The sequence below is a fragment of the Alexandromys fortis genome, unplaced genomic scaffold (genome assembly GCF_014885135.2).
Source record: "Alexandromys fortis isolate MF-2015 unplaced genomic scaffold, M_Fortis_MF-2015_v1.1 scaffold_69, whole genome shotgun sequence".
NCBI classification, from domain to species: Eukaryota; Metazoa; Chordata; class Mammalia; order Rodentia; family Cricetidae; genus Alexandromys; species Alexandromys fortis.
This window is the reverse complement of record NW_026067951.1, coordinates 4,085,696-4,110,232: the sequence shown is the minus strand read 5'-3', so window position 1 is coordinate 4,110,232 and position 24,537 is coordinate 4,085,696. Positions and strand designations below refer to the sequence as shown.

The 24,537-nt window shown below is 39.1% G+C and overlaps 1 protein-coding gene across 16 annotated transcripts in view; it reads left to right on the top strand.

Annotated features, from left to right (window-relative positions):
- The window catches only part of Celf2 (CUGBP Elav-like family member 2), a 520,719-nt gene that overhangs the window by 339,176 nt on the left and 157,006 nt on the right, over positions 1–24,537 (top strand). For all 16 annotated transcript variants that reach the window (XM_050150619.1, XM_050150620.1, XM_050150614.1 and 13 more), the window contains one exon: positions 18,164–18,360. In XM_050150619.1, coding sequence (XP_050006576.1) covers positions 18,164–18,360 — 197 coding nt within the window. The remainder of the gene's footprint in view (positions 1–18,163; positions 18,361–24,537) is intronic.

The following is a 24,537-nucleotide window of genomic DNA, read 5'->3' as shown; positions in this document are numbered from 1 at the left end:
TTTTCATGAGTAGGATAGCAGGAAAATCATCTTGGAAGTGGGTGGGGGAACATGGTACAGGCTTTTGGTTTCTATGTAATTTTGCTTTGAGGAGAGGACGACTCATGGTTGAGTGAGTTGGTAGAATTTCGAGCTCCGAAGTCTTTGAGTTTATGATCAGCATATATACCAGTATCACATACACCGTGGCATGTAAGCCACAGTATAAAGCTTATTGTTCTGCATAGTCAGCTTGGCTACAAGATATTCAAAAGATTATTGTGGTTTTTATACGGAAAGAAATTGAGACAGCTTCTTTGAAAAGATACTTTTAGACTTATTTAATTTGTGTGTATGAATGTTTTCACTTTCAAATATGTCTTTGTATCACATGCACCGCTGGTACCCACAGAGGTCAGAAGACAATATAGAATCCCTTGGAAGTGGAGTTATGGGTGGCTGTGAGCCACCATATGGGTACTAGGAACTAAATGCAGGTCTTTTATAAAAAGTAACAGGTGCTTTTAACCTCTGAGCCACCTCACCAGCTCCCTAAGGCAGTTTTAAAGACCAACCCTTTAAAAACATCCCTGAGTTTTTAAATCTTATGGTGAGATGAACCAAGCTAAAAAGAATAGAGTTTAAGTGTGACTAAGAAAAGTAACTAGAGGCTCCAGGTGAAGCCATCCATCTTTTTCCTGCTTCCTGCTGAATCTCAGTCTGCTGATGTATCACACCTCTGAATGGGAAGCAGCACTATGCAAACAACAGGAAGCATGTGGAGTTACAAAAGAACTTTTACAGAGAAGACATACTGTGTGGGTAGCAAGGACTTGCACCTTCTCCCCAAGTGGTGCTGAAAGTTCCCACCCTAGCACCCTAGCCCACTTACATCCTAGACTTTAGGGTTGATTTCTATTAACTTTCTTCAGGAAGAGTGTTGTTAACTAATAGTAGCCCAGAGTGATAGTGAGTCATGGAAGTGTTTTTACACAGCCTGCTGCTCCTAAAGTAGAATTGTAGGCTTGCCCCAGAAATACTTACTCATATAATAATTTCAAAATAAAGCAAGCTTTGAATGGAAAGAAAAAAAAAAACATCGTATTTAGAACACTGGGTGTTAGATTGTATAAGCTACTAAACAATGAGACATTTGCAGATAGGGTGTTGTCACTGTGATCCAAACCCAGTGACTAACATACATTACGCTCTTAGTAAACACTTGTTACATAAGTAAGGGGGAAATTTTCCTTTTTATAGTAATAATAATTCAGTTAAACAACAGTGTAGGAGTTGGCAAAGATAGCATTAACTGTGCGAGAAACTCAAATGAACAGATCTATCTTAGGTCTGTCTTCTGGGTTTGCAGAAATATCACCTATAACTTAACCACTTGAACTTGACGATTGTTTCTAACTAATGATACTGAAAGGACATTTTTGAACATAAGATAAAAATGTGCTTCATCCCTACGTGATATTTATATCTGTTCCCCCAAAATGAAATTTCTTTTCCCTTCAGTTTTATTAATAGAATCTTCCCTTGTTTGATGGTGTAGACTACATCTTCAGAATGCATCGAATTTCAAAAGAGCTACAGTTGTTATTTCTGACCCACTAAAATTTCAGTGGCCCATCTTTAGCTGTAGAATATTCAAGGACAATCTGGATACTGGTGATCCAATTGGTTATCTATCTAGTATCACAGAACAGAGAGAAATACGTAGGTTAAATTAGTCCAGGTACCATGAGTTGTGGTGGTGATTTCTTTAAAGCTCTCCACATTTCATGACCAGAATTAGTAGAGGTCTCAGCTCCTAAAATAAGAACTTACTCCCTAACAATGTATTTGAAAAATTATGCCACAATTGGTTGATTAAAAAAAGGCATTTTGCATTTCTGGATGCCAGCTGAAGCAACCCTAAGAGCCAAGACGAATGTCTAATTTACCAACCATAGAGATGTAAGCTATTTCTAGAGTGATCTCTCCCCTCTTTTAAATATAGATATTTAATTTTTAATACTTTTCAGGTTTTTGACAGGTTCCACATATGCTAATAGAAAATAGGCTTATTATTTGAAGCACAGATCTGCTTGTCACTGAAGCTTCATTAACACTGTTATCGCTGCCTGACATTTATCTTATAATTTTCTGGAGCCGACTGTTGTGTCTCCATGGAAACCTAAATTGCAATTGAAACAAGTATGATAATAAAGGCATCCGCCAAGATTGACAGCAAGCGAAGCCTAGTTACATTTGTTTATAGTTCCTTCAATAGCTACAGCTAGAGACAGAGTGTGCACTTTGGGTACTTGGAATTAACTCTCTCCTGTCACAGTGGTACCTAACTCAGCCTGTAAGGCAAGTTTATGACAGAATCTTTAGCTATGATGTTAGTAATAATGATACTTATTTTTGCTGGAATCATCTCATCATTATGAATATTGAATATAAAATTAACCATGATCTTACTTCATTCCAAAAATATTCATATATCATTGTACCACTGTTTAGTGTTGATCAGTCCTGAACTGCCAGCTTGTGCTGATGTATGAATTATTTAGAGTGGAGGTAACAACCATAGTTATACTAATTTTTCCCTTAATGTTGAGGAACCTGAACTCTCTTAAGTTCATGACTTAACGTTGATTTGGTTGCTGCCTCAAAAAGCAGAGTCTAGAAGTAGAGTAGGTCCATAATGAATTGATTTAAAATTAATTTATTCTGAAAGACTCCATCTATCTGGGTGTGTTTAGGAAAGATAGATATATGAGACATATATATATATACATATTAGCTGTATGATCATCTGTATTCGTTGTGCTAGATGTAGTGTCAAAAATGAAGAAATATCTCAAAATTTATCTATGGGGAATTTTCATATAATGATATTCAACCTCTTAGTATAAGAATCATTATAATTTAATGCATAGCCTTATTTTAATTCTGTTTGTTTAGGAGGTTAACTCCATTTTTTAAGAATAAGTAATTAAATGCCAAAGTCTATTTCTGATTTAAGACATTTTGGCATTTTTCCTGGTGATTTCAGATATTAAAGGTAATTTCTTGCTGGGTAATAATGTCACATGCCTTTAATCTGAGCATTCAAGAAGCAGAGGCAAGTGGATCTCTGAGTTCCAGGCCGGTCTGACTACAAAGTGAGTTTAGGACCACCAGGACAACACAAAGAAAGAAACCCTGTCTCGAAAAAAAAAATGTTGGGCAGGGGGAGTAATTTCTTATTGGAAAGAAGGATTACAAATTTCTAAATCAGTATGTTCTATTTAGTATTGATTTCATCTTATACTTCAATTTAGGGATTTAAACTAGCCAAGTAAGTTGTCATTTGGATTTTCTTTTTCCTAAATGGTTTTATTGCATGAAAATCTACCAAATCCGAATGTAAAAGAAATTAATAAACTTACATATCACTAGCTGCTTTTTTCAGCTGCAATTGCATTTTATTTGTATTGGATAGCACATCATGTATGGTCATAAATGACCAAGAAAGATATGCCAAATGCAGGCTGAAGAGAGACCAACTTGAACATGATGAAATGAATAATGAATGGATGGGTAATCACTGTTTAACAGAAAGGTGGGTAAAGTCTGACTGCCAGGTTATAACCAACTTCAGCAAACTCCCAGTCCTGTGGTGCAGAGTGGGAAAGACCACTGAGTAATTTGTCTATGGTACAAAGACAAGATGATAGCCAGGGTTAGGACATGGAGCATACATGACAGGTAAACTCAGCAGGCCTTGAGAGAAAACTGGGTATGCTACAAAGCTCATTTGAATTAGCGCATTGGCTCTTAAGATTTGGCAGAACAATACTACATGGGATAGCATGTTTTTTATCATGGTACAAATCATATGAGATTTAATGTTTACAACCTTTCAGACTTCTTGCCCTGTTAGATCTCTTCATTAAAAAAATATTTGTTAAAAAGAGACAGGGACAACATTAGAATTCTAGACGAAGCCTTGCCTGACTACCTTATTCATTTGCAAAACCATACTCAATGTTTTTTCTCCCCAACTTACTTTCCCCCCTGAAATGATACTTCTAAATTTTGCTTTTGCTTATTTTTATCCACTAGGATATAATCTCTGTAAGAGTATTTTATTTTGGTTTTTTTTTATTTTGGTTTTTCTTATTGATTTGTCCTCAGTTTCTTAAACAGTGTCCTAATTGTGAGAGTCGCTGCATAAGTATTTATTAATTTTATAATTGAATAAGACATCCCTGTCATTAAGAATTTCACAGTTTCACACTGTATCCATGTAGGGGTTTAATTAATTGTTTCTGTAGGCTCAGTGGTCAGAGAAGGGAGGAAGTCAGAGCAAGAACAAGTGATGTAGGATGTTCTTCTGTATATGTGTTGCTTTTATTGGTTGATGAATAAAGCTGTTTCAACCAGAAGCTTAGCAGAGTAAAGCCAGGCAGGAAATCAGAACACACACAGAGAGAGAGAGAGAGAGAGAGAGAGAGAGAGACAGAGACAGAGACAGAGACAGAGACAGAGACAGAGAGAGTAGGCAGAGTCAAGGAGATGCCATATAGCCACTGAAAAAGAAAAATACCAGAACATTACCAGTAAGCCATACTCTCATGGCAATACAAATGAATAGAAATAGGTTAATTTAAGATGTAAGAGCTAGTTAGGAATATGCCTAAGCCATTGGCCATACAATGTTGTAATTAATATAGTTTCTATGTGATTATTTGGGTCTGGGTGGCTGGGAAACAAAAATGCAGTCACCATCTACAAGCAGGCACTCAGTCTGACTACCTGTTGAATAGGAAATACTGTTTTCTCAGGATTATTGGGTGTTTCAGGAACACCATTAAATAAAGCCATTAAAATACTAGAGAAGTTGAGCATAAAACTTCACTAGAGGTGCTAGGGACAGGGCTTAGTGAGTAAGAGTACTTGCTATACATTCATGACCTGAACTTGGATCTCAAGTGCACACATTAAAATCTGGGTGCGGCTATGAGCATCTGTAGCCTTAATTGTTGAAATAGGAGCGGCAGGGCTGCGTCCCCGGCACCCGGCCGCCCGCATGGCTAGCTTATGCCCGAAATAATTACACGGAAACTGTATTTTTTCAAACACTGCCTGGCCCGGATAGTTCCAGTTCCTTATGGCTAGCTCTTACATATTGTTCTAACCCATTTCTAATATTCTGTGTAGCCCACGAGCTGGCTTACCAGGGAGGATCTTAACCTGCGTCTGTCTGGAGCGGGAGAACCATGGCGACTCCTCACACAGCTTCTTTTTCCCAGCATTCTCCTCTGTCTACTCCGCCTACCTAATTTTCTATCCAATAAAATGGGCCAAGGCAGTTTCTTTATTAATAAGAAATCACTCCCACATCATTTCCCCTTTTTCTGTTTAAACAAAAAAGAAAGGCTTTAACTTTAACATAGTAAAATTACATATAACAAAACAGTTATCAAGTAAGAATTACAGTTACAATATTTATATCTATTTTATCTCTTATCATAACTAAGGAAAACTATAACTAACCATTCTTCAACTCCATCAAAGACTCCAGAAGGATATAATATTACCTATCAAACAAGAAATAAGAAAACTCTAGAAATGACAGAGACATCTCGCTGCCTGGACAGTCACCCAAAGTTCCTCTGTACCGTTGGGGCATCCATCTTCGGCCTACAGGCCCATAGTATCCAGCAGACATTCTCATCAAGCAAGAAATTCCAAAGACAGTTCAGTCACTTTTTGCTGTGTCCTGCAGAATGTCTCACAGACTCTTTCATGAAGCAGGAACCCCAAAAGGTCATCTCACCTTTAGGCAAGTTCAGCAGTCCTCTCTCTGCGGGTTCTCTGTGTCCAGTTTATGCAACAGTCCAGGCAAGAGCAGTTTCTTGCCCAAATGGCTATCAAACTCCATAAGGATTCTCTTCGATGCCCATCTTCCTCTTGAAATAGATTGGTGCTGCCAGGAGCAAATGTGTCTCATTGTCATGAAAAACCCTAAGTTATTAAAATATCTTAAATGCCATATTCTGCAGCCTTTGAAAGATATGAAGAATGCCTATCTAACTAAAATATCTCTCTATATATCTAGAAAATCTAACTAACATGACTACAAGCTTAAGTATTAGCGATGATTATCCATTAACAACCTATATTTCCTAATTATACATTACATTTTTAAATGAACTACACAATCACAATACCTTAATCAAGATCAAAAATACATATACATATAACAAAATTGACCATAAAATCCATACCAATGCAAATTATTCATATCTATATCATATCCCCCTTTAAATGTAAAAGAACATTTATAAACAATATTTGGGAACATGGGCGTAGTTTTTTCTCTACAAACTGCTTCCTGCTGAATAGGGGCGTCGTTAATTAGGTTGTTCATGATATAACCTGTATGCTAGTTTCATCTCAGTTGGCAATTGAGCGAAGCAATTTTTTGAGGGTATTCACAGCAACCTTTCAGGAGGGCGTGGTCTATCATACCAAATCGGAATAGATGCAATCCACAGGGTCTCATCCTCTGCAAAAACAAAAGAAGACCCTCTCCAAAGCATCATATCCTTAGACCCAAATTCTGAAATCATAATACCCTTATATCCATTTTGGTTTAGATTGGCAGCCCATGTAATGAAATGTCTCTCTGTACTTAGCTCCTTCACAGTCAAAAATTTTAAAGAAAACACAATGTACATAATCCAGACTCTCTGTGAATTTTCCATTTTTACGTGGCTTATATTTCTTTATTTCTTTTAATCTATAACTCTCTGTACTTCTGTACTCTGTCTCTTTAAAGACTTTACCCTTTTTCTTTTTAAGACATTAACTTTATTCTTTATATTCTTTTTCTTCTCTTTCCCAAGCCTACGTACATTTATCCAACAGTGTCTGAATCTGTTTTATTGTGAATCTGTAATTTCTTTACTATACAGGAGCATTTCTTAAAATGTTAAGCATTTCTTAAAAACTTAAGTTGCACCATTTACAGGTAATACGGTACTGCCTGTGTCCTGCCCAGTCTAAACCTTAACTGCACGGTTTTAAGGTAATTACGGTAGTTCCTGCCTGAGATCAGCACAGTTCAGCATGGAGCAGCCGCTCCTGCCTCAGAGTCATTTGGTGCCCCTGAACCATTCACAGTTTCAGGCACACAGCAAGTCCACATTGGAGCCGCACTCAGCAGTTTAACTCTGAGACTGAGTGTGCAGCACAGAAACTCTTTTCATCCAAGTTACAGCCAAATCTGACATGCAGAGCACTGCGCAGTCTGAAAATGCGTCTCTGTATAGCGGCAGGAATCCGCCATGCTCTTCCGCCTGCCTAAGCCTGATTCTGCCTTCTGCCCAGGTGCAGGCGGGGAGCTCTGAGCCATCTGCACGGTCTCAGAGCACTCTCCTCCGATCCCAAGCGGAACACAAACATCCAGTCCCATAAAAGCCTTGAAATGCTTTAAAGCCAGAGTTCATGCTGGCAGCACAGCCCCCAGGAAGCCGCGCTTTAAAATGATGTAGCTTATTTTTCTGCTGTTGTAGCTGAATCAGGAATCTCTCTACAGCACGCCACCAACAAAACAGCAAAAATCTGTGTTAAACTCTCTCTCCCTTATTTTTAAGCCTTCTCAGGTTTTTAAGTGGATTTAGCCCATCACGTCTGGGCGCCATCTGTTGAAATAGGAGCGGCAGGGCTGCGTCCCCGGCACCCGGCCGCCCGCATGGCTAGCTTATACCCAGAAATAATTACACGGAAACTGTATTCTTTCAAACACTGCCTGGCCCGGATAGTTCCAGTTCCTTATGGCTAGCTCTTACATATTGTTCTAACCCATTTCTAATATTCTGTGTAGCCCACGAGCTGGCTTACCAGGGAGGATCTTAACCTGCGTCTGTCTGGAGCGGGAGAACCATGGCGACTCTCCACCAAGACTCCTTTTCCCAGAATTCTCCTGTTTTCTCCACCCACCTAAGGGTGGGCCTTATCAAGGGGCCTAGGCAGTTTCTTTATTAATAAGAAATCACTCCCACATCACTTAATCCTGTGGCGGATAGAGACAGGAGAACCACAGGGACTTGCTGAGTAACAACCTACCTCTAAGTTTAATGAAAGACCCTGCCTTAAGGAAATAAGGAAGAGAGCAGAGAGCAATAGAACAGGACACACCCCCAACTTACATCCTCTGGCCTCTGCATGCACACAGATGCATGCACCCTTCCATTCACCCACCCTCAAACGTGAATATGCCTCATCCCATCCCGTCCCACACACCTTACCTTATAGGAGGCAAAACACACAAGAAAACGTTATTTTTAGATGCACAGAATTTAAGGTTGTGCTAGAATTTTGTTCAGATTGAAGTTAGATAGTCATGATCAGACCATTTTCATAATGACATTGTAAAAGAAATGTTTGCAATTACAGACTTTCTATCCAGGACTTGGCAGAGTCTAGCAGTAAGAGGAGAGGAAAGATTTTGATTCATAGGACTTCCAGGATATACACCACAGGTGTTGGTTGAGGGACTGGCTTATGACCCTTTACAAGGCCAGTAGCACAGCTGACCATCATCCCCGCCAGGGATCTCTGCCAGACTTCTCTCCTAGTAGCCCACAAGCCTTGGGTCTCGCATGCATGCTTAGGAGGAAGTGCTTCTGGGGCTGCTTTTCCTAAAGTCTCATCGCCTATGTCAGAGTTCCTTTACCTCTTCCTTCACCCTTCTTTGTCCCCACTGCCATTCATTTAGCTCACATGGTTATCTAAATGAAATACCAAGAGTTTACCATCCTTTGGCTTTCATTTGTTTAAACTTTACTTAAACATTGACCTTGGCTATATTAGTCACTTGTTACTGCCTTACTAAAGGACCATTCCATATATTGTGTTCCATTAATGTTGTATCACTTTATATCTTGATTCATATATGTCACTGGTCATTAATAACATAAATTATATATTTTTCAGATGCCTCCTTCATACTTAGCATGTATCTGTCATAGACAAAGCCCTCAATAGTTATAAGAATGGGAAGCAGCTAAGGAGTTGGTTAAGTTAGTAGTGTTTGCCAACCAAATATGAGGACATTACTTTAGATCACCAGTGCCAACACACACACACACACACACACACACACACACACACACACATATCACACAACCAAAACTCACAGATACTACAGCATATATTTGTGATACTGGCTCCAGGGAGGAAGAAACAGGCATATCCATGGAGCTCTTTCACCAGCTAGACTAGCTGGTTCAGTGAGCTCCAGATTCAGTGGGAGACTCTGTGTGAGAAAATAAAGTGGGAAGCAAGTTGAATGGCTCATTATGTAACTATATTTGTTAAGAAGTCTGGTGAATTTGATCTCTAGGTCATACATGGTGGAAAAAAAATGAACTCTTTTGGTCATCTTCTGATCCCCACACATACTGTGACACATCTGTACCAACACAAATATACCTATACCTTGCACACACTATAAATATTTTTTAAATGTTAAAGTAAGGTAGAAAGTGAGAAAGACATCAAGCATAGACCTCTTCCATTCATGTATCATACATGTGCACACACCAACTCAAACATGTATGCACACATATACACATTTATAGACATGAATTATAGAAATGAAAAAAGAATGGGAAGAAATTAAAAGGACTCTGTGTGGTGATAAATCTAGAGTGTTTGAATTCTCCATAAAGAATTAAGACTTGGGCAACCAGCATGTATGAGTGAGTGGAGGTAGTAGATATGAATCTTCCTTGGCAGCTGTTTCATACATGAATAAATCCAGCCACTGTTTGTGCTAGTGGATAAAGCAGGAATCACTTTCCCTGAGAGTAATACCCACAAAAATTTAGTCTATAGGAAATCAGGTATTGGGTTGTTAATTGTGAAGTTCGCCAGAAAAATCAGTCCCACTATTTTGGCCAAATTAAAGCAAGCTTTTCTTAAAATACTTGGTCCTGGGGTAATTCCCAGGAATCCATATCAGAAAGGGCAAGGAGTGGATGGGGGGGGGCAGGAAGGATGACGGAGGGGTTACTCTGGTTGTTATGTATAATGAATAAAATATTTAAAATTAAAAAATGTTAAATACTCACCACAATGGAACTTAATCAGGACTATCACCTGAAAACTTTCCAGGTGAGTGGCCCCAAGCACTTGTTGTGGGGCTTATAAACTCATAGGTAACTGTACTTTCCGAACATAAAACTTTGTTATTTTCTAAGAACTACAACTCCCAGTATTCCAGGAAGGTACCTGGTCTTTGGGTAGGTGGGGCATTTGGTACAGGTTAATTTAGGGTCTAACATTGTCTATATTATTTGCCCCTCTTTGGGGCATATCTTATTTTTGTTACTTGATACTAGATTATAAATAGTGGGAGTAAAATAAAAAAATATCAGTGGTCATTTTGATTTCATGTGTTTGTCTTCTTTTTGTAATGATCTAATTTTCAGTTCATCAATAGCTAAACAGTCTCCTCTCAGTCATCCTAAAGAGCCATTTTTGATTACTTGCCTACAGCAGACAGTAACATTCAGCAGTCAGGTATGGGCAAGTAAAGCAGACTGAGAAGACTGGGAAGTGGAAGCTGTGGTAGTAACCTTGGCCACCCAGGAGAGGGTGTGTCAGCATGAGTCTGTGTGCAGTTCTGAAAGGTGAGAGCCTCTGAAAAATCTTGTTTGGGATGATTGTTTCCCTGTTGAGATTTCTAAACATTCATCTGAAACACCTCTACCCTCTAGTGAGAATGCCTTCTGCCCAAGCCCTAAAGCCCACTAAACTATTTCTGACGAATCTCAGCAGGAAGTGAATTTTTTAGTGAGGGCGGTCTATAGTCAGGCTTTGCCTCTTTCCCAACAAGGGTTATTGTGTGTTCAGCCATCATGTACCTTCCTAATGCCTCTAAATTTACTTCTTTGTGTGGTTTTCCAGCTTTCTCCTTACTAGTAGTCAAACTGAGATAAGGTTTCTTTTTCACTTGGTTCAGACGCTGGCGTTTGTGACCTTTCTAAAGAGAAAGAGTTCCCTATGAGTAATAGTTACTTGTTATCCTAATAACAGAGGTATAGATTTCAGATCCCTGAAATACATTCCAGTATTAACTCTAATAATTTAGTAAAATATCCATCACAAATGTGTTGTTTCCAAGTTGCTGGTGAAATAAGCTGATGTCCTGTACACTCTTAGAACATTTCTTTTCCCCTCATTTTTTGTCAAAGCTTTTATATACACGTATAGCATGTATGTGTACAAGAGTAACCTTGAATGTTTTCTTCAGAATAGCACAAGCTAATTTACTTAAAATTTGAGCATTGGAGAAGGGCTTTACCTATTTCAGATATTTTGGGAATATTTACTCCAGTTAATTTTCCATGAAGTTTTTTTTGAGCTGATGCACAGCTGTTCCTAGATCCCAAAGATCTTGGACCTTATTTTATAATTTGTATGGCTGTAATTCAAAAGGTCTGTTACACATGATGAATGATAACAGTATCTTCCATGCAAGGGTATCATTATCATTATATCTTATAGATGATACAGTTGATATCAAGAGAGTTTTAAGTTTATTAAAAGTATTCAACTTCCCACAACCTTACTACACTTAGTACACAGCCAGGCAGCCTACCAGTATCCAACTGCACCTTGTTGAAAGGCAGCCAGCAAAGATGCCAGGAGGCTTCTGTCATGTCAGACATTTAAAGGAATATTTTAAGAGGAGTTGCAGTTTCCAGAGCTTGAAGCTGAAATTCTGATTCTTTTCTTTTTTAAAATTGAAAAACTGTAATAAGTTGGTAGTGACAGTTGAACTTTAGAAAGTTGGATAAGTTGTGACTACAGGCAACCGTACAGTGGCTCTGTCTGTCGCCTGGTTGCCATCCTGCTAATCTGTGGAGAAGAGAATCCTCTTATTAAGTGACCAATACAAGATGGACAGTGCGGACGAGTGTTAGCTCATCCTGAGGCCTGCCTGAAGCATTAGACCCATTGCCAGTCCTTATTTTTTTTACTTATTCAGCTCAATCTTGGATAGTTTTCTGTGACATCCAACGAGCCTACTTTTTTGTGTGCTATCACTTAAGTACAGTGAAGTGTTAAAAATGATTCCTAAACCTATTAAGAGAGTGGTTTTGTCAGTTCACGGAATGATGGGTTGCAGCTCATTTTGTTATGAAGAATGCTGGCACATATTGAGAGGGCTGCCTCTTCGACAGCACCCTTGGCAGCAGGGTACTCACGGTTAATTCCATCTGAACCTGAGTTTCCCCCCACAGTGTCCATGACACCTTGTCAGCTCTCTGACTTGTGTGTAGTTGCCTATGAGTTTTGGGGATTAAACAAAGGGCATCATACCAGAGTTTTAGACCACTGGTTATATTTTCTAAATTATCTTTTCTGTAGTCATTCTCTGTATCCAAACCATACCCAAACACACTGAAGGTAGAATATTTAAAAAAAAAACATTAACACAAGTATTTATAGGAACTTAATATTTCTTATAGCCTGTTGTAGAAATTATAGCCAAATAAAAGAAGCTATTTATTCTCTTTGGTTTATAAGGGGATTGGGTAAGAGAAGAGGGCACACAGTAAAATTGATGCTGAGCCAAGACCAGCCCCATTGACCCATTATCTGCGTAGAGTTATGCAACGCAGAATTAATAGAGTTTTCAAAGCAGCTCCCTTAAAATAATATATTTAGGTGAATCTCAACTCTAATCGGGGTTTTTAAAGGAGAGAGGATAGTATATTTATTTCTAGAGCTTTAAATAAAATTAATAAAAATTCATTTATGTAGTTACATTAGCCACAGTTCAGGACTCAGTTGCCATATGCAGCTAGTGCCTAGCATGATCAAGTATACACGTAAGGATCCCTTCCATCAGCATACACTCGAATAGAACTTACGTTGATTATCCCAAGAAATAAACACGGGTAAAGAACAAACAAAAATGTTAAGAATAATATGATTTAAAACACCAGTAAGATCAGCTATCTTTAGTCAAAAGTATGAGAAGCAGTTTCATTTTCCATAGTATTTTTTGGTTTAGTACATTAATATGGGTCTTTATTGGAACTCATCACAGCCATTTTGAAAGTCTGTTACTCGTATTATATAGATAAAGGGAGTTAAACACAGAAGACTATCCAGGAACAAGTAACAAAATCAAAAATCTGTTTCTCTTGTGTTTTTTTTTTTTAGTCTTGAAAAGGAAGCTTGAAATTTTCTAGGTCTTTCTTATAAAACATCTTCCTGAAGTTAATAATAATGCATTAAGCCACTTATTTTTAATGATATCCTGCTTTCTCAGAGGAACTCCGGACAGTTTTGCATATTCTCTGTTGATCTGATTTCTTCTTACTAGAAAATAGAGTAGGTAAGTAGGTCAGCACAGCGCTAAAAGCACAATGTAAGCACTCTCACCAGCCTCCCAGTATTGCTGGGTTTTCATCTTGGCCCTAAGACTCCTACCGACAATGTCCCCTGGCTCTGTGCTCTCCGACCTGTGGTCTCATTCCCTTTGGCACCTGTCCTAGAGGAGTCTTAGAGTAGGTTCTTTGCCAAGGGCAAAAGAAGAATTGGTATTCAGGATCTTGCTGAAGTTTTTAGGCAAGGTGCCCACAGATGTATCTGTCTGTGTCCAGGATCTGCAAGAGTTCACAGAGTCCATGTGAAACACTACCTCGGGGTTTCTCCAAAGAAGTCTAGTTCTCATGGATCAGGAACAAAAGACAATTGGCTTTTAGGTCTTACCACATCCATATTTTATAGTCATGATTCCTTATGGTGTTCCAGTGGAAAAGGCACATTACCCCCGTGGCTCTCATTTGCTTCATCTATAAAATGAAGATGGTTCCAGCTGAAGCTATTGTGATGCTGTGTGTCAAATACTTGGCAAAGGTTTTGGCAGAGGGTAGGCCCTCGGTAAATATTAATTGGATTTGAATATAAATTTCTGTACTTAAAAAAAAGGTATTACACTGGGTTACAAGGAAGGTGGGGAGCGAGGAAAATGAAGTTAGTCCTAATTTTCTAAGTCCATCAAATTATTTTTTTGACAAAGATTTTAGTAGATGGTTTTGCTGAGGTTGGGTTATAGGTAGCTGTAATTCTCTATGAAGAATACCATGCCTGTTTATGACCTCTGTCAGGGAATCCCCAAAAGCTTAACTTAAAACATAATTAGCATGTAATCTTTGGCTTACTGAGAAGTATCTATACCTACAAACCCATGAGGACAGAAGTCACCACATTGCCAAGAGAAATGAACTTCAGCCAAGACAAAAGATTCAGAGTCCAAAGGAAAAGTTTAGGTGTGTTAAAATTAACAAAATTGTTAGATACATCAAGATGCAGTAATAATAGGAGAGTCACTGTGATATGAACATCTTTCACAAATAAAAATTTTTGATTGGGAATTCTTGGTGGTGGTTTTAATTTATACTAGATATTACTGAATTTCCTTACAGGCAGAATTGTTGTACATTTCCCAGTGGATACAAACAGTCATTTGCAAAATGGCAGATAAGAAAGGATGTAAATAAGGGTGGGTGACAGCTACTCATCAAAGTGACTCTGTGGGAATAGAAATGAAGGGATCTGGACAGACCCCTTATGTGATGTGATGTGATGTGATGTGATCTTATGTGATGACTGAAAAGACATGGGGTTCAAAGAAGACTTAAAGGTTCATAATTTAGATGCCTTGCAGCATATTTTCCAGATAGAAGAACCAAGTGTGTAAATTTTTTCCAGCACTGCTTTTTTTTATTTGGGAGTGTGATTCTGGAGACCCAGTAGGCCGTGCTCTGGAATTTGTCTTCCCCTTGATTTGTTAGGAGCTGTATGCACTCCACTCAAAGCCAGACTGTACAGAATATTTGGCCACATGGTGGATTAAACATACTTTGCACTTTGGAGCCCAGGAGGCATAGATTTGGATTATAACTGTAGTTTATAATCTGGTAACCTTAGGAACAGAACTTATTTCTCAGATGTTGGCATTTGAAAAACACTAGTTTCTCAGAGGACTGTCTTGAGGATTAAAAATGTAAAACTGCCAGATGTAGTGTTTCATCCATGTAATCCTAGCTCTTTCTAGGCAGAGGTAAGTAGATCTCTGAGTTCAAGGCCAGGCTATTCTATATAGCCAGTTCAGACCAGCAGGCAGGTCTACATAGTGAGACTCTGTTTGCAAAACAAACAACCCCAAAACTAATAAACAAAAAATATAAAGTGCACACATAGTATTGGTGTACATAAGTATTGGTGTATGTAAGATGCTATTATCACTAAGGATATTGTGTTTGGATTTAGACAAAAAGAAGTTTTAATTGGAAAATAGATTTATAGTGGCAGTTCATTCCAATTATGAAAAGAAGATGCACACAGTGAGAACAGACATTTATAGAATACTTATTCTGAGTCATGTGAATCAATGGGGCAGAATCTTCTTGCCACTTTATAGATGAAGAATTAAGCTCAAAGTAGCACAGTTAGAAAGTGATGATCTCAGGATACAGAGGCCACACATTTTGCCACTGCTCTGCATGCCCTTTGAATGATAGGAGGTCTCTAGGTGTCTAGGAAGAATAGCTGACTGGGAGAGATTCTACATAAGCACTTTTCTACTATATGAAGACCAAAGGCAGAAGCCTTCATCCTTCTCTACAGCTTTCCTCTTTTTTTTTTTTTTTTTTTTTTTTTTTTTTTNTTTTTTGACTCAGGGAGTTTCTGTTATTTGGGAAAGCATAAAAGTAATGTTCATTTGAGATATGAACATTAACAAGTGCTTACTCCAGAACTCTAAGTTTAGATATTAGACAAGTTTACTGTGGCCTAACTCTTGCACTATATTAATCATAGTCCAACTTCTGCTTTCTGTTAGCTTAGACCTGTGGCAATACCTTCCTCTTTGCATCTAGCTGGTTGTCAACAGCGCTAACCACAAGTCCTTCCTGTGCCAAAGTGAGTCTTGCCACACTCTCTTTCAAAGTGCTATAAAACTGTATACTGCAAAGAATTGTGCCTCCTCCACCCTGTGCAGTCACAGCCCCACAGGTTAAACTGTTGATTGAATTTTCAGTGACGGGAAATAAGTAGAGGTACATGAGAACACAACAAAGACTCTAGCTCTAATAGAAACAAGCATTGCATTATACCTGAATTGTTGAAAAAAGATCTTGTACTCAATATTTTATTCAGTAGAACATTTTTGTAACAATAAGATTGATTAGAGAATGTACTGAAAATGCTTCAAGTTAGACACTCTGATTGTTTACTTCAAAGATAAAAATACAAAGTAGTAAAATAGGGAGGTGGAGGTAGTAGAAATTCAAACAAAATCTAGTGAAGAGTATCTGACATTATTTCCCCTCTGGATTAAATCTGAATTGAAGTTTCTCCATTCTAAAAGCCTTTGACTTTTAGGTGTGTGTGTGGGGGGGGGGGGGTATCAAACTTTTCACTGTATATGTTTGTTTGTTCTTAAATTCAGAATCCTCCTGCCTTTGCTCCCAATTGTTCCCATTCCATAGAGGCATGCTTTTTATTTGTTTTTTTTTTTTTTTTAAGTGATTGGGTCTAGTGAGCCTAGACCTGTAGCAGCTTTACAGTGTTATTTTGTTGCAAGAAACATACAAACAAAAAGAAGAAATTCTTGTTAATATTAGTACTTTTTGATATTTCTCTGAGGCGACAGTGAGTCTACACCTGAAATTTACAGCTTAGTGTCATCTCCTTTCTGACCTCCTTATGTAGTGGAGTGCTCACCTGCAAGGCTGTAGGTCACCAGCAGGCTTTGCACTTGTTCAGGTGCTTTATATTTTCACAGACTGAGGAATTGGATCAAAAGTACTCTGCTACATATGGGGCCATTCAGAAGCTTGTAGTCTTCGTAAGATAGGAGCTAGGATATATGGTGTGCTGGGTGGGGATTATGAAGAAGAGGGTGTTTGGTTTACTTTATTATTCTAGTTCAAAGAGGTTGGTTGTCCAAGGTAAAAAAGGAATGGCTTCGTCACCATATCAGGTTTGAAACAAGTATTCTGTCCCAAATGTGAGTCTGGGAAGTGATAGGAAAAAAGACATAAAAGCTTATGCTTTAATTCTTTGTATCCACCCCAAATATTTACTGAAGCTAGGAAAAGAAAAGGCAGATCTTTTTTTTTCTTTCCCAAACGTGTGATTGTTTAGAACTTAAGTGCAACATCTGGAAGTCAGATATACAGAGAGCAATTTATGGAGTGTGAAAGATTTAAAATATTCAGTGTCCTTTAGTGGGAACTCAACTTTCTGTGCTGTGTTTTTTTTCTTTTCCCAACACAAAGCAAGTAATTCTGCGATCACTTTTGCCTCTCTGAATTAAGCCCTTTGTGCTGGGTCCCATAAACAATGTGCTTTTTAAAAGGGAGTCCCCGCCCCCCCCCCCCCCCCCCCCCCCCCCCCCCCCCCCGCAAGCTCTGGCCCTTTCCTCCAATGCAGGCAGCCAATCAGCTGCACTGAGCTGCATAGCTAGAGCGCTTTCCTTTCTGAGCAGCAACAACGTACTAATTTGATGCACACATGGATGCCTCTCGCACTCTGCAAATTCATCACCAGCATCTTGCATTAGTCATCTGATGGACTGCCAAGTGTTTCATTTTCTTTCCATGTGACTTTATTATTACCACCTCTCTCTTCTCTTCCAAAACCTCTGAAAAAGGGCGGGGAAGGGGGAGAGGGTGAGAAATCCAGCAGCAACCCAGCTCTGCCTTTCTTTCCCAGCGATAACCAGTGCAGAGCTGATAATGCTGCCGATTTGTGAGGTGCTGATGGCACTCTTGCCAATTGAGACCTGCACTTAACTTGCAGCTGCCTCCCAAGCCTGGATTCTGAGATGTCTGTGCCCTGGGTGACAGGCGGCCAAGGCACTGCCCTGTGCTTGGGAGTCAGTGCTGAACAGCAGCAGCATGCAGTGAAAGCATCGCGCTGCTGCTGAGAAGCAACCTAATGGTGCCTCTGCTTTGTTTTAGTTCATCAAATTTCTACGAGTCATTAGGCACTTTCCCCTGTGCTCTTCTTCCTCTTTCCGCCTCCTCAACCCCAACCCCCACTATTTTTTTCTTCCTGTCCTTCACCCTGAAGCCCTAACTCTGGCTCCTGGTTCCGTTTTTGACAGTAACGGCACAGCCAACAAGATGAACGGAGCTTTGGATCATTCAGACCAACCAGACCCAGATGCCATTAAGATGTTTGTCGGACAGATCCCTAGATCCTGGTCAGAAAAGGAGCTGAAAGAACTTTTTGAGCCTTATGGAGCTGTCTACCAGATCAACGTCCTCCGGGACCGGAGTCAGAACCCTCCCCAGAGTAAAGGTACAGAATGCATGTGGCACAGGGGGTAGGGGTCACTCAGGTGTCAGGGTGGGCTTAGTGGCTGGGGCGGGCATCCCTGGGCTGACCAGAGCTCCCAGAGCCTTTCCTCCACCAGAGAGAGGGCGACAAAGAGGAAAGGGAGGCAGTCTGAGAGCAGCTGGTGCTGGCAGCCCTGGTGTTCTAGCTGTGCCTCAGGGCTCCTCCCAGAACTCCCGCCTGCTGGGACAGGTGGGACTCAAGAAGGAGGGCAGGAATGCTGCCCAGCTTTTTATGGTCCCCTGACTGCTCCTATGAGGTCACTTTCTAAGCAGTGTGGCCTCTGGGTAGGGTTGCTGACCCTGTAAGAAACAATGTTTCTCAGCGTTGTGTTTCAGGCTAACTCTGTTACCTTCCCATGATTACTCGTGGAATTACAAATAAATCACACTTTTCCATGGCCTGTGGAGACGTTGAAATGGCTTGCAAACTGTTAGTGTGATGCCACTGGTGGGATAAAGAAAGGGTTCACTTTGAGGATGGACATTTCTCCTCGGGGCCAGTAGTGATCATTGGAGAACTGTGCCTGCTACTGTAGCCAGGGTAATGCCCTAAGGGCCTGAGATTCTTACACACCTTCAGAAATACTTAAGGCTTACACCCTCATCAGAGGTAAGATTAACCAGAAAAGTTTGGTGCTTATCACTGCCTCCATTTTAAGATAATGGTGATGGGGTGTAAATTACATTAAAACAGTGGCCAAGAATTGTACTAGGTTGATGCTTTGTGTTTTTGAGTCCTGTGTTGTAAGCTCTGTAAACTACATTTAAAATACCTCCTGTGCTGCTACCGCTGGGTTTCTGTCTCAATTTTAACCTTCTTCTTTAGTGATGTTGTTCTCTTTCAGTCTCTCCTCTCAGGGCCTCTCTGTCTTCTTTGGATATCACACTTCCTTTTCCTCTGTGCTTTGCTATTTCTTTCTAGCCTGTTTCATTTTTATGTGCGTCTTTTAAGAGGCAGCTCATTGCCTGACTAGTGTGTGCTCTTTAGTTAGCGCATGAACCTTGCCTCACACTTTTCTCTGAGCCTTTTGAAAATAAAGGAGTAAGAAAATTTTAAGGCCAATATTCTGTAATTCTGTGAAGTGTTGGGTCATCTCCTGTTCTCTATAGTGCTGAGCTCTGTTGAGCTTTGGGGAGCTTTTAAAAGGACTTTAAAAGCCCATAGCCAATATTCACTTTATAAAGATCGACATATTTGCCTTTAGATTTTTGTTAATAAACTAGGTTTATTTTAGACATTCCATGTAACACTACATCTATTAAAGAGACTAGACTTTTTTGTCTACAAATTTGATTGCCTATAATTAGAAAAGTGGAAACTCAGATCTAAAATCAGTAAGATATAAAAACCTTAGAAATCAGGATTATATTAGAAACCTTTGTGAATATGTAGATATTTTCCACACAAAGAAACTAGACGTTCGTTTTAATACTTTAATAGTATCCTACTTAGGAGAGACAGTATATGCATGATTCTCAGCTAAGTCGTTTTCAAGTGAGAATCCGCCCTATCACCTAAAGTAGTACCCAGAGAAAATTTAGCTGTACCAGCATGCCCATTTCTTCCTCTGCTGGGAAAACAGAGCACTGAAGTTGGGTTTATTGGTGTTTTTCAAAATGGCCTCTGACAAAATAATCAGAACTCAATTGTATTATGATACCTGATTGATTATTCCATATCTTTTGAATGTGTGTTCCTTACATTGGCCCCAAAAACCTTTTTCTCAGTCAAATATATTCTGTGTATGACTCTGTCTTTTCTATACATGTTCCTTTGAGAAATATCTTATCCATTCCAAGTTCATACTATATATTTTGTTAACTTCTGTTTATTAGGTTTTCTAAGTAATTTCATGAAAATAGTTTACAGAAGCCCAAGCTCTTAAAGAAAGGCAGTGAATCCAAGTAAGGGAACTTTGGAGGGTATATATAGTATTTCAGGTCCTCTAGTGAGAGATTTATATATGTCTTCCTTTAGCTTTTACCAAAATCTTGAAGGTATATAGTATCAGTCACAGTTTACAGATGAGGATACTAAGACTCACCAAAGTGAAGAAATGTAGCCCATCTAGAAGTATATATCTGACCGCTACTCATCAGTCTTCAGACACCTCACTATTTTGTCTCTCAGTTTTTGAGATGAGATCAAAAACAGCACCATCTGCTCCATTTCATGGCTTCATTTTCATGGATAAGTGTTCCCCAAGTGAAAGGAAGGAATTCTTCCTTTAAGAGCACTGATGGTTTTATTTCTGTGTTTTTATACTCATGGGTTTGGGTCGTATATCACTCAGACTCATGGTATCATGGGATAGGAGTTAGAGATGAAATCATTCAAATCTTACGTTTGGAAATACAGGTCAATTCCCATTACTGTGAACTTCAAGTCTCACATCCAATATTGCTTGAAATATGTGGGCTGTCAGCCAAAGCTTGAAAGGGTTTTTGTTATACAGACATCTCTGTTGTAAAGGTATTTGTTGTGATGGGATTTGGGCTATATAATGACATTGCTCTCAGAGGATTACAGTTCTTAGCTGCTTATATGTAGAAAGCAACAGCCACCATTTTCTTCACATCAATATCTAGGCATTCCATATGTAATTTTACCAGTTATATGTAAAACTGAACCTCAAGTTTACATTGATTTTGACTCTGTCAACAAGGTACAGTTACCATATTTTCACAGCACTGGTGTCAGAGCCTCAGAAACTAGAAATACTGGAGACTTTCGTCTAAGTATGTTTTAAATTATGTAAGCAAGGCTTTTGGATGGCCTTGATTCATTGCCTCATTGGCCTTGATGGTTCCATGAAAAGAGACAAAAGTTATTCTTTTACTTAATCCAGGTGAATTAGATCTTTCTTTTTCTTTGCATTTTATGTTCTGTTTAATCATGAGGTATACAAGCTTCACCGTGTTTTCAATCTTTAAGAGTAGAAGTCTAAGCTGTCTGTTTCTTCTTACAGACTATTACCCAAGCAGTTTCAGAAGCTAGAGATCTAAGTAAACTATTCTAACTGTTAGGACTTAAGGGTAACTTTTTCAAATCTTTCTGTGTTTCATGTGTACATGTATGTGTATGCATGCGTGTGAACACACTCGTGGAGATCAGAGGATGATCTTAGGTGTCAGGCTATACCTTCCACTGAGCCATCCCCCCAGCCTAAGAAGTACATGCTTTACTCAGTGATTATCTGCCAGTTCTGCAGACGATGAGAAATACTACTTAGTGAGTAAAAATATGGCCTTTAAAATCAGACATGCCTAAATCCAATTCTTGGCTCTGATTCTCCTTAAGTATTTGAGCACTTGAGCTCTTCACTTAATTGTATCAAAAAGGGGTCGGGGTAGACAGTTGTAAAATGCTGTGTTAGTAATGTTCCATGCTGGAATACAGTAGGAACTTGTAATAACAGATTATTATAGTTGTTATCTTCATCTTGACTATCTTTTGAGAACTTAAAATCTAAGAACATTAAAGTAAATTTATAGATCACTACAATAAAAGACTATGAAAAAATAGTAACTACAAAAGAAGACATGCATATTGAACTCAGAGAAATTCAAAGAAGAAATAAATTTTATTTTATTGAATATAGGAAAAGATAGCATCTCTACAAAATTTTAAAACCAGTAACGGACTTTTAGTATATAGAGATGATGTTAAACATTACAAGCAAATGGACTAGCTTAGCCTAATTCATACAGAGAGAGAATGAGAGCATCATCTGAAAGCTGAAGTCTCACAAATGTGAAATGCAATGGAAGAAAGGAAGATTTAGCTAATAATTTATAGGATAGTTTTAGAGAGTCTTCATTTTTAGAATTAAAAAAATTAAAATTTCTGTGTTAGATAAAGGAGGGTCTGTAAAGGATGCTGAAGAATAAACTGGTAAGAAACAAGCACAGTCTGTTATCTTGTACTCAGAGAAGGATGCTCCTTTTCCTGAGAATGTCTAGGAAAGGAGTGAGTGACTAAGGCATAAATGACAGTGTTGTAAAGAAGGAAAACTGATAATTAAAGCAACAGTGATGAAGTTTTGGTTTATCTGGAAGAAATGGGGACGGAATTCGCAATGGTGGGAACAATGATAAGGAGAAAATTTTGGAAACAGGAAAAACAGGTTCAATTTTGAGGTGCCCCTGAAGGGTCAAGAAGAAATGAGGGCCATGAAAACACGTTGAATGTTGTGGTTGTGAGGACCAAACAGCATTTCAGGAGCAAGATGACAGTCCAGGAGAGGGAGAAGAGTTGAAGGTGTATGTGAAATGGATTAAATAAAAATGCTGCAGGATCCTGAGTGTCTATAGCTGGCAGCTGGCCATGAGACCATGCTGCAGGTCTCTGAAGGCAACTGGTCCCAGGCAGGGAGACATGAGGTGGTGGGCAAGAGACAGAAACATGGATAGGCACGCCATGCAGAGTGAGGTTGGATATTTGTTAAATGGGTTATGGAAGGGAAGGGGAAGAAGGAGAGGTGGGGAGAGAGAGGGGGAGAGAGAAGAGGGAAAGAGGGTGTGTGTGTGAGGGGGGGCGGGGAAGGGGAGAAGTGGGGAGAGGCAGAAGCTGCCTCTTTGAGAGACGGAAGAGAGTCAGGCTGCAAGCAGGAAGATCTGCCTGCCTCAGCAGATGGGGGAGGGGGAGGGAGGAAGTGTAGCTTGTCTATAAGGCAGGAACGGAACCTTAGTCCTTATCTAATGTGTTGCTGATCACATTTTGCTGTCATTTCTTTGATAACTTCTAAGCCAAAAGAGAAATAAAAAGTAGAAGTCATGTGTGTTGACTATCTCTATATAGACCAGCCAGAAGAAAAAAAAATTCCCTTTTTTCATGAAATACATTAGGAGGCCATCAATACGTACTTCACAGCTGTGCACTCTGTATTGCTCAGAGCTCAGTATTTTCTAGGTGGAACAAAGATTAAGTTCATGTCTCCCTTGGGAAGAATTATTACCTTCAAGTTTCATAAGAGCAGCTTTCATAATGCTTATGACACTATTACTATTTCATCTTCCTTTCAGTTGGCCTGCAGTCGGGTGACCCAGGAGACTGGCCACATTGATCTTAGAATATGATGACAAGACATTTCTTTCCTTCTCACAGACTTTACTCAGTGTTTGAGAATTATTCATTAATAAAGTCTAACTTTGTCCTAATCTCTCATTAGTTGAATACAGTGGATAAGTTTCTTGAGAATAAGATTGGCTGGCTAGAGAATGAACAGTGACAAGGGAAAAAACACCAGAGCCTAACTTTTTTCATTCAGAATTGGGCAGAGTGACAGCTCACAATCCAGATGATTCTTCTTGTTCTGGTAGGATGAGCATGGGCCCTGGAGACAGGAGACTTACAGCTGGTACTTATTACTGTGAGATAGCTTAGAAAATGAACCTCAATTTCTTTATCCACAAGACAGAGGTAATACCTAGCATTCAGAGATGTTTTACATATCCAATAAACACCAAGTGTGAATGCTGCTATTATAGTACAATGACAGTTGATAATCTTGCAAGCTGTATTCTTCTCAAAAATGTTACAAGTTTATAAAGAACATCCCTGGAGAGTTTATGTTACAATACTAGGGGTACAGGGGCTGCAGTGAGGTGGTGAAATATGGTTCTAATTTTATACCTTTCCTTTCTTCCTAAAAACCTCTATCAGAACCTTGACATAAGTAATACAAATGGTGCTAGGATTATAGGTGTCTGCCACCACATCTAACTGTTCTATGTATCTTAAAAGGTAGGGTTGGACCCTACATTGTGTGTGACTGTCCCTATTTTTAGTGGTCCTCAAGAAAAATACTTTTGTCATTAGTTATTGCTCTATTACTTCCTGTGACACTCTTTCAATGTTTACTGACTGAGAACCAGCAGGGTAAATATGAAGCACAATTAGAATGTTTATAGATGTGTAGCCAGGGATCCTAACCCTGCTTTGTGAAAGATGGATTCACTAAAGATGGATTATATCATACGGTTATATTAAAAAGAATTATCAGAGAGCTAGGAAGATGACTTAGTGGGGTAAAGTGCTTGCTATGCATTTGTGAGGGCCTGACTTCAGATTCCCTGGCCTGTGTAAAACTGGGTATAGTGAAGTGCATTTGTAACCCCAGTGCTCCCCCAGTGAGTG